An 11472-nucleotide genomic window follows, 5' to 3' on the forward strand; every position below is an offset into this window, starting at 1 on the left:
TTTATAAAACTTCATTTTACAGCTAGCATGTGAGAGGTGCACTTGTCAAAACCTGGCTAATCTATATATTCACCTCCGAACTAGCCTCATGACCTTGTCATATATATAGACTTATACTGGAGAGGATTTTTAAACTAAAAAAAGGGTAGATTTAGATTAGATGTTAGGAGGAAATTCTTTACTCTGAGGGTGGTGAGGCACTGGCACAGGCTGCCCAGAGAAGCTGTGGATGCCCCATCCCTGGAGGTGTTCAAGGCCAGGCTGGATGGGGCTTTGGGCAACCTGGTCTGGTGGGAGGTGTCCCTGCACATGGCAGGGGGTTGGAATTAGATGGTCTTTAAGGTCCCTTCCAATCCAAACTATTCCATGATTCTATGAATTTAATTATTTTAATCAATAACAAGAAAGCAATAGAACAGGGTTACATGCTAACTACTTAACAGCCATGAATGCCGTTCATCACACAGGCCCAGTTACACCGATGTGCTAGTGAACAGGAGTAAATGTATCAGAACAGTAAGCGTTCATGACAATCTGAAAATTGCATAAACTTAAAATCCTTACCTTTATGTCAGCAAAACCAATAAAAGAAAATCAATGGCCAGCAATGATTCCCTGTAAAATGGCCTAGTAACAGTGTTTAAGATGCCTGTGCTGAGACCCATTAACCAGTAGAAAATGGCAACTCTGAGTTCTGTGCGTTTGCATATGAACTGAAACAGTTAACAATGCTGATATTTAATCATCATAACTATGATGAGGCAGAAAAAAAATAAAATCTCAACATTTGTTTTCCCAATAAGACTTGGCAGACAAGCACGTAGTAAGTGCATTTGCAGGAAGTTCTTATGATTTGCTCTGAAAAACACCCTTAATGAATTGCTAACATCGCCAAGTTCAGTCTGTGTCTTTCAGTGCAGAGAGACAGAAAGGAGAGAAGTAGTTTCTGGAGCTTCTCTACCACTTGAAAGCTAGTCTGGAAATGCCTGCTTAATTAGGTAGTTATTTGGCCATCACTTCAGTAGCGCCTGAAAAATACACTTGCCATTTACTGCAAATGAATGGCATCAAGGCAAAAAAACAGTTCCATCTCACAAATGTTTGTCTTCATGAACCATGCAAGAAAGCAATCTTCACCAGCAATACCCACATGGAAAAGGCTGCCCTCAGTTTTCCCTTTAGTTTCTTGGCAAGATTTCAATCAAATTCTTCCAGGTCCCTTCAACACATCTGTTCCTGTTGTCCTAAAGCGGGTGAAGTAAGCACTCCTTATCGACAGAGAACCCAAGTCTTCTGCTGGTGTTTGCCAGACACAGTGAACACGTGTACACCTCATGCATGTTTTGCTAAGCGAACTGCAGCCCCCACCCATAAAAGCTGATGAAAAATCAGTTTCTGATGAATTTCAGATGATAGCTTCTTCCATAAAAGCATAAGTCCAGGAGTAAGAGAATCACTTCAAAGCCAACTGCTCTTCACAATGCGGCACATTTATAATCTTCACTAAAAGAAACATTTGGCCCTTATTTGTAAGGGCTGTCCTCATGCCTAATCAGATTGTCCATCCAGTTCTGCTGACTGGGATGGTAAAAATATCTTTGCTTAATAGCAAACCTCAGCTGTGATGTGGCAATGTGTTCGTTCTCTGATGACATTCAAGATGAGTTTTCCTGTCACTGGTATATGGTTTTGCACCCTGCCACCTTTCTAAATCAATGACCTGGTAAGACAATATAAGCAAAAGAGACAGGCACACAATCTTGTGCAGAACCACTGCTCACTGAGAAGATAGTTCTAGTATTCTCTATTAAGCAATGAATATTTTAAGTCAGTGACTGGGCAGCAACATCCCTTGGATTCTCCAACATCCAAAGCAAATGACAGAAAGGAGCCCTTCTTTAGAATATTTATATATATATATATATATATATATATATATAATTACAGGAGATCAGAAAACCCGGTTTCAATAATGACTTGTCTGAGGTTGTGGAGTTTTTTTAAACACCTTTACTCTCAGAATCTTATTCTCAGTGTAGCAGCCCTATTGCAAACTAAATTATGCCATATTAAACCTAAGGAGCCATTGCCCTAAGTCCGTGTTACTCTGTCAGTGGTGGTACACCTGATTTAGGAGGGTTTCACACTAACATCCATCTGCATTACTTCTAGTCCCCAGGATTAGTTCTAACTTCCCTTGCTCAAGCTTGCCTCTTTGTTTTTAAACCTGTCTGTCCATAGATGCAGTGTAAAGAGTGCCTACACATACAGCTGAACTTTGCCAGCTAAGTGCAGGTCAGAGGGCCTGGCACAAGGACCCTGCTGAAGCAGATCTTTTGACACAAGGAAGAGTAACATGGGACTACAGGCAAATTCTACAAACTAAAGTCATTGTACTTCCCCTGAAGGCACTGGAAACAAAACTTTGTGATGTAAACAATAAACAAAACTCCTTTAACTAATCAAATGCTACCTGCATATACTTGTGACAGCAAAAAATGATATCCAAACACATTCAGAAGTACTATCTTTACTTAATTTAAATACCATGGTTCGAACATTAGCACTGGAATTTTAGAGGTACTGAAATTCTCTCTGTACATTTCACTTGCACCATGAAAAAGCCCTTTTCTTCCCTGATACTAACCCTAAGAAATCTTACATTTGCTTTCTTGTCATCTACAGAGCGTTCTACTGTCCCTGGCTATGTAGTTTGCTCCTTCTCTTGGCTTACTGTCTTTCAATGAATAATGCATTTCTCATGTTGTGGACTCTTTCCATGGCTGGGAAACATATCGCTCTGTCAGGAAAATGTAGTGACATGGTTCATTGTGTTACTACGCGCAGCTGCTTAATTCAGTCTATTGTTTATTAATTTTTGCACATATCTCGTGTTTACTGATAATACAAAGGCATCAGTCATTCTGCCCCAGAATTTGTGACAGTAAAATTGGCAGAGGGTCCTGGTCTAACTGACCCGGGGCAGGGCAAGGCTCAGCCAGTACAGAACCGGAGTATCTGTGCACTGAGGCAGCATGGAGAGATGGGCTGATTGCAGGAAGGGATACCAGAACAAGTACGTAGGAGGAACAGACTTACAATCTGACATCTGTACATCTCTTATTTTGCTTAATATTGGTGCAAGTCTGGGCCACTCTCAAGAAAAACTCAATGCAAAGAGGTCAGTGTCATCCCTGCATATAAGACAAAGTCTTTCTTGCACTGCTTTTTATGAGGAACACAATAAGCCTAAGAAGGGGGAAAAAATCTACAAGGGAGAGTTCACATAGTCCTAGTGTCTTGTAGTGGCATCTCCAAATGACTAGCCTGGATGGTCCTTTCTCTAGCTTATGCAGCAGTAAAAACAGGATATCAAACAGCAAGGCTGGGAACAATGCAAGGACACCCTGAGACAACAAGGACCCTTCAGTGGCTTCTGTTCAATTTTCATCCCACTGGCTGCTACATGCCCAGTAACATTTTTATAGCTATCCCCTCTTTTTCTCTCAATAATCTGCATCAAAACATTGTTCGTACTTAGCTCACTAATACTTCTAACATGCAGAAACAGCAAAGAGAGTATAGGAATTCAGTAGTACTGAGAAAAATTCTAATCCAACTAAATTTGGCAGCACAAGTCTCTTACATAACCTGGGAACTAGAGGACAGTCTGATCATCTGGGAACATTAATGTGTTCTTCTTACTACATTAAACAAAAATGGCAACTTTCCATAACAAATTTTCTTTTGCTTTTCAAGGTGTAATATTGCAGGAAAAGAATCACATGCTGATGAGAAATTTCTAATATCAACAAAAAATGTGTTTGTATGACAATTCCATTATACTGGAGCTGTATATGAATTTAAAAGTTAACTTTAAGTTAATTTACCAAAATTGCTTTGAATGGTAGCGCAGCTCAGAAGCACAGGACAGGGCTTGTGGTCTTTACTTCCAGTAGAAGCTCTCCAAAACAACACTTTCTGAAGAAAACTGGCATTTCTGAAGCTGACTCTTACATCGACAAATTTTACACGGACTTCAGGAACTGGGCCTCTCATGAGACTAAAAAGGGTTCAGAGGTACAGATGGAAGCTCCTAAGTAAGGACAAACCACTAGCACAGCAAGCCACAGTTTGTATCCACCGTAAACACCCTCCCTACAAAAAAAAAAAAAAAAAAAACCAACTAACCAAACAACAACAAGCCAGTTCACCTCCTTTTTTTCACCTGAAATACATTATAATATGCAAAAGCAGCTTCTCAGTAATGGGATACAAGAGCATAAAAGCTCTATTCACAAAATAATTGTCAACAAAGGATTATATTTTTTACATCTGTTACAAAATGAGGTAAGAGTTCATTCAGTGCCAGTATTTCCACTGTGTAATAAACATTGAATTGATACGCTGCATTCACAAATTACAAACAGCCAAACTTTTGAAATAAAGATATTAAAAAATGTTAGGACAACAAGAAAAGTTTTGTTTACAGAATGGCAAAACTAATCTTACAGGATGCATCCACAAAGGGTGAAGAGTTTGGAGAATATCAGAGAATCTGCCAGCTGAAATCACCTTAAACAAGTCTTACAAAAGTCTGAAGGTAAGGATAAGTTGGAAAAATGCTTAACATCTCCTAACTCAATTAAGAGAGAAGAAACAAAATAAAATGTACCAGAAAAAAAAAAAAAAGAATCGATGATCTAAAAAACACAGGAAGTCCTATCAAAGACTTACAGAGAAGCTTAGAAATCCTAAAACCCACCGAAACTGTGATTTTTAGATTTCCTTTCATCAGCATGGGACTTCTTGCAATTGTTTTTAAATGCTACTTACTACATCAAAAACTGCCTTGCAGCTATAAACCCCAGTTAATTTTTTCAGATGCTTAGAATTACTTGGTTTACAACTGTTACTTCTAATAGTCTTTATACATTTAATGTGATACTGCCAGTATGATAAGGGATACCAGTTACACAAAAATACCTTACAATGGTAGAAGACACAAAAAAAAAAAGTCAGAAAATAAGTACTTTCAAGCAAGGTCCTTCAATGCCTTACAATAAAACCAGCATACAATAACTGAATTCTGTTAACTCTTCCCTCACTACAAATCATTGTCTCCGTCATGACAAAGGAAAGATTTTCTCCAAAACACATGCTTTGCATTAACTATGGTTCTATTTGTGCTTTGTGACTGTCATCAGGGTCTGTGTGTTACAGAATTGTTGCTACGTAGGACAGTGATCCGTGTATGTACTTGGCTTTCACAGTGACCTCATAATTTGTTTTCAGGTGGTTGAAATACTTTTAAAGTTGTACCAATCTTCTAAATTACAGTTCTTCATCCATTTAAGCTAGTAAACAGGCACACTGATTTACGTAGACATACATGCATTTTTTGCTAAATCCAAAGAAAATCAACATGAAAACAAACAAACTTGACCCCATTTCTTGCATTAGTTGCACATAATGCCTTCTTTTTCGTTCTTATGATAGTATAGCTTAAGACATAAGAGTGCACAAGAACAGCTTAAAAACAACTTTTCTTAGGCCTGCTACACTTTATTGAGCTCCGTTTTGGGACTAAAACAAGCGACCAGGTAAGGATATAGAACCATACACTCTGCCAACAAGCACCTGCTACAAAACTTGAAGCCCATTATAGATATTTTTTTCCATCTGTACAATGAATGTGCCATGGAGATGTGCAGTAACATTACAACTCCTTGATTTGCTTGGAAACAACTGGACACCACTATGCAGACATAAAGCTGCAGGCTGCCAGCTAATCCCCAAACCTTTGATCAATTGTTCGTGTAGGTGACACTTGAAAAATGAAAGGTAGCAGTATTCCTCTTTTCTTTTGGGAGACCCATCATCCTGACAAAGCTGCTCAGTAAACAAAAGAATTACCATTTTAGTAATTGCAGGATGTCAATACATTTGGAGAAGACGCTTTTCCGAATGCTCAAGAATGGATATTTAAGGATGACAGGAAATGTCAAGCTACCCCTTTTTGAAGGCTACTTACAGCACAACCACAGCACAGCACAAGCTAGAAGCAAAGAGAGTAACTTTATCACCAGTACTCTTTATTTTCTCCCACTCACACAGAAAGAACAGTGGTTGTTCAGTCACCATTAGTCATGCGTTAGAAAAGAGAACAAAAGGAACCCTAAAGCAGAATATCTATTCACAGGGAAATGCCCATGGATAGTTCTTCTGTTATAGTTGAAAGAAAGTTGCAGAACCCTAAGAGATTGACAAGAAGATATGGCAGGAAGAGTAAACACTTAAATAAGTCTAATTAAAACTCCACCAAGAATTAGAGCAATATTCTTTTCCTATAAGCTGCATGCACAGTAAACAGTTATTACTCTTCATAACAGAAATTGCTCTTATGTAGAAATGAACAAAAGGACAAAAGAAATGCAGAGTCACACTCAGCCTCACATGTTCACAGCTGCTTGCTTCAAGTCTTATCTCAAACAAATGCTGAGAAGGCAGCCAGTTTTGATCTTTCAAATTTGACATGTGTATAAACAATTACATCATAGAATTCAAGAGTCAGTTTACAAGCAATGGTTTAAAAACCAGACTAACTTAGGAAATAAGGAGACCGAGACCTAGAATTAGAAATTTATGCTCATTATTTTATTGCCTTGGGCCACCAAATGCTGTATGTAGAACTCCTTAGGGGTTGCTAGGAGAACAGCTCAGTCTTACTGCAAAAGTACAAACTGGCAGAGTAACACACTGCATTTTAGTAGATTAACAAGCTGCAATACAAAGAACCCTACTGTTTCAACAGAACAATTGAATCAAACTCTGAAAAGCAGCACTTCAAAGTACAGGACATAATAGGGATGAGAGGAATTATAAATATGCATACCTAAACAAAGATGCTACTTCAACGAGGTGAAATAACCTCATATTTTACACATCTATAAAGCATTACTACCAGACAAGCAAGAGACTCGAGATGCAGCTACAGAACAATGGAAGCGTTAATCTCAAGGATGTTACGATGGTAACATAGTTTCAACCTGTCACTTTGAACTGTAGCAGTTGCTGCAAACCATTACCTTAAGTATCAGTTAACATTAGTGCTAAAACAACAAAAATCAAATATCATGTACATTTCTATACAATCAGGCAGTCTTTATCTCTCATCTCATTCCATGTAAATGTATTATCTTCCAGAAATTGATATTCACAAATGATTTCAGAGAACGGTTAATGTACAAAGATGCCTTAGTTAAAGTTCATGAAAAGACTGATCAATATAATTAGACAGAGGTTTGCTTGTAGTTCTTCGTATCCAAGACCTTCTTGCCACACATTGAGCAGATGCCTATAAGCACACAAAAGGTGTGTAAATTATTCAAAAATCATTAAGGTTTTTTCTTCAAAACATAGCCTCTATGTTTTTATAAAGATAATTTTCAAGTAAATGTTAAATGAGCACTCATTGACAATCTGCATGTGCACCCCCTCACCAGATATTGCTAATTCAGAAGCAGTAATATGATTTCTAACACAAATCAGTATTTGCAGCATATGTGTAATACTTCCACTTACAAAATAAGCTCTATTTTGAGAGCATTATGATTCATAACAGCACCTGAAGCCTCCGTAATTTGCTCGAATACTGGAGGGCAGCCAGGAAAGGCTCCCATCTGGCAAACAATTAAAAAATGGTGTGTTATTAAACTTTGTAAGTCCTGTAGCCTGAGAAAAGTAGCTAAGCTAAGGAAATAAAAGCACCAGCAAACTGACTGCTAAATGGAAGATTAACAGATGGGGAACTTTAGGCAATTGAGAAAGTTGAGTACAATTTCATAGAATTAAACTATTTAGAGTAACAGAAGAGATAAATAACGGACACTAACAATGCGCGAGAGTCGAAGTGAAGATGACCACTGTTGACACAGAAGACTTTGACCTAAACCCAAAGAGCGGCAAGACAGAAAACAGGAGTAGCGAAAAGTACACAAGTTTGGCAGGGGCAAAGGAGGGAGTTTCTCAGTGTTTCCCTCTTTTTCTAAAACTGAAAGGTGCCAAGTCTTCTGTCCAGTAGGACCACATCTCCTTTTACAAGACTGTTCATCAGCAGACAAAAAAAAAACATCGTGACAACTATTTCTGTTGCCTCTCTCCAAATCACGGGCTTTTATATATTGACATCATGTGACTGGACACACATCTGAGAGTCCCCTAGGAAGGAGAACAGCGGGGAACATGCCAGGAGATTTGTTCTGGAGTTCAAAATCCAGCCCACCCACTGTTCACTCCAGGTCTAAATTGAGGAGTAATTAACTTTAGGTCTCTGAATTTCAGAGCTACGCAACAGTTGAAGCACCAAGCAGTAATACTGCACCCGCTTCAAGAAACATGCCACAACCTTAGTCGTTGATGGTCAGAACTAGAACCTAAAGCACTTGAAGATTAAGCTCTGACTTTTATGAGGTTTCTACCTGGAAAGATACACGAGCAAGCAAAGACGAAATCCTGAAGGCCACCCAAAACAATAAGTTTAAGAAAGAACAAGGTTCTACCATACAGGATTCAGGCAGCCATCTGGTGAGCATCTAGCAACTAGGAAAGGCAACATTCCTACAGCAGACTGCTAAACCACTGACTCAGTGACACTGTGCACAGTTATAGAACAATTAACGTCATTCCATAAACAAAACTTACTACTGGTTAGCTGTTGCTCTACAGCTAGCAATTGGTTCAACCTGTGTCTGTGGGGGTTCTTCAGTATTACTAATGTAACTGAGTTCATGTTGTTCTTTCTTCCCCCTCAGAGAATTAAAAGTTTGAGCCATTTTGCTTATCTACTCAAACCCAGATGACTAGTAAAATTTTATAACCTTAAGGCTCTACATCAAACTTGGTTGAAATTGATTTTTTTTGTTCCTGAGGGAACTTTTGAACATTTTTTTTTTTAAATAGTGAAGGCTTTTAATGAATATAGGAGATAGAGAGCTTCTAGGCATAAGAAGAATTTCAGCACATTCATACATTAACTCATAAGTACAGAAAGATTTTATATATTATGTACTGCAATGTCTTGCTTTCTAGGGACAATGACTAAATTCTTATTTTTCAGTTTTATCTTAAGCCAACCTTGACTTTCAATGCATGAAGTACATTCACAATTGGGCCACAGACTCCCTTTTGAGAAATGAACCTCTCAATTGCTTATGTTAAGCTACTGAATGAATAAGGATACAATGAGGAGCAAAGACATCCATAAGTATAATTTATCTTCAGATACACTTTTTAAATTATTTTTACACCCCAGTTTATTTTTCCTATTTATACCTCAGGTATACTATTTTTGTTAAGCTAGTCTATTGCTTTACCAAGACTGGATTATTTTTTAAACCAGTACTTCAAGTTTTGGATTTAGCTATTGCAAAAAAGGTAGAATGGAGAAGGGAGCAGAAAGACAACTGCAGCAAATGAGTTTCCTTTTTTCTTTTTACACCAAGAAAAAAAATCAAACTTGCTAGATGACAGTTTTCTGTGCAATTGCCAAGAATAAGCTTACTTTTCATCTATCCATTTCTACTGCTTTAGATACCAGAAACATTTTAAAAGAAGTTGAGTCACAGAATGACTTACGTTGAAAAGGATCTCCAGCAGTCTCTAGTCCAGCCCCCATCCCACTCAAAACACAGCCAACTTGGATGCGGCTGCATGGGACCTTTCAAGTCAAGCCCTGAATGCTTCCAGTAGAGATTCCCTGAGCTCTACTGTTATTACAATATTTGACCACCCTCATGGTGTAAATTGGTTTCCTTGTATGTAATTAGAGTATCCTGCACTCTAACCTGTATCCATTGCCTCTTATTCTATTGTGCACCTCAGAGACAAGTCTGACTTCATCTTCTCTACACCTTCCTAATTACTAGTTAAAGACAGCAATTAAATCTCATCTCAGCCTTCCCTTTGTAAGGCCAAATTCAAGAGTTCCACATGATCTCTAACTTCAAACCAAACTGTGTTAATATAGTATTTAGTGAAACTCACCTTTTTTATAGGCACATCCTTGACAATAGTGAGACCCTGGCTGATGGACGGAACTCTTACAAATCCGACATATTGCAAATTTGTTCTTTCCATAAGGATCAAATCTGGGAAAAAGGAAAAATTCTTTATGAACATTGAAATAAAGGTACTTCCTCTGCCTCATCCTAAAAAGTCTAAGCCAGAGGACACGGACAGAAACTCCAGCAAAAAATATGATTAAAAAAAGGAACATACAAAGGTAATTTCTAATAGGATACACAAACTCTAAAGAAAAACTCTCTTTCCCCATTAAGAGAGATTTCTTGCACTATCAAGATCAAATTATTAAAAGCAGAACTAAAAATGTATCTTTTTACTAAGATACAAGGCTATTTTGAACTTAAGACACCTTCCAGCAATGCCCCCTTGCATAATATAACAGAACTCTCCCAGAATTTAAAGAAATGCTCAAGAGATCGTACACGCAATCTTAGCATGGAAAATAAACCTTTTCAGCTCCTCTCTTAACACAAACATCGAACCCTAGCAGTTTTAGGGAAGACTGGAGCAATATAGCTGCCTAGACTCTGATTCAGCAGAAAGCACCCATGAAACGTGTACGGACATAACTTTTAACAAGTCATAACATGCCATAACCCCCACAAAGAATTTTTAAAAAGAGTATTTTGGGTGAGTTTTGAGGAGTTACCAAGCTTTCCAGAAACCAGGTGTCAGCTGCAGAAAACTGATGTTTTAGCTGAAATCTGGCTCAAATACTGACCTTGCCTTCTTTGAGGTCAACGCCTTGTTTTCATTTAGCTTTCGGCCACCACTCTCTACAGAAAGAACAAAACCACAAAGCAATAAATTTCCCAGTTTCAAGGATATGTGGGAGAAGCTTAGCTTGCAGCTTTTACACAAGGGCCAAGGAAGTCGCAGAGATAAAGCACACAGCGCAGCACAGAGGCACGGGACACCAGGCTACCTTCTGCTGGGCCCAGCACATTACCCTTGCGTACAAGGGGGAAAACTGGACACATTCAATGTCGAAAAGATCACGGCAAACAAATCCCTGGTGTATTAAATTAGCATGCTAAGAAACTACAGGAGTTAGGAGTTAACTTGATAAACTACCACAAATTTTAGCCCTAGGATTGTAAGATGGCTAGGGAAGGGAGCCGGCTTCGAGCTCTCTGCGAGACAAGCGCTGATGCCGAGCGCAGCACCTGTGGTGTTTCTCGCCCCGTCCTTCCACGTATCGGGAGTGATCACGGTACCGAGCTTCCTCTCACCTACGGAAGGAAACGTTACGAAGGAAAAAGATTAAACCAGCGCCGCGCCACCGCCCTCAGGCCACGGCCACCCGAGGGGGTCTGAGAGGGCTGGGGGGGGGGGCGGGGACCACCCAGGGACCCCTGGAGACCCGTGCCCACCGCCGTCCCCACTCAC

At 39.0% G+C, this 11472-nt stretch overlaps 1 protein-coding gene across 4 annotated transcripts in view; it reads right to left on the reverse strand.

Moving 5' to 3' along the window:
* CRIPT (CXXC repeat containing interactor of PDZ3 domain) overlaps positions 1 to 11472 on the reverse strand; it is a 66072-nt gene that overhangs the window by 54466 nt on the left and 134 nt on the right. For 3 of the 4 annotated variants that reach the window (XM_040553471.1, XM_040553469.1, XM_040553470.1), the window contains exons 2-4: positions 11250 to 11315; positions 10805 to 10859; positions 10045 to 10148 (exon numbers count right to left, since the gene is read on the reverse strand). In XM_040553471.1, the coding sequence (XP_040409405.1) occupies positions 10045 to 10148; positions 10805 to 10859; positions 11250 to 11315 (225 nt within the window). Of the gene's footprint in view, positions 1 to 6638; positions 7358 to 10044; positions 10149 to 10804; positions 10860 to 11249; positions 11316 to 11472 lie in introns of those variants that run through there. The other variant, XM_040553472.1, reaches the window with a different exon arrangement.

The sequence above is a fragment of the Cygnus olor genome, chromosome 3 (genome assembly GCF_009769625.2).
Source record: "Cygnus olor isolate bCygOlo1 chromosome 3, bCygOlo1.pri.v2, whole genome shotgun sequence".
NCBI lineage: Eukaryota > Metazoa > Chordata > Aves > Anseriformes > Anatidae > Cygnus > Cygnus olor.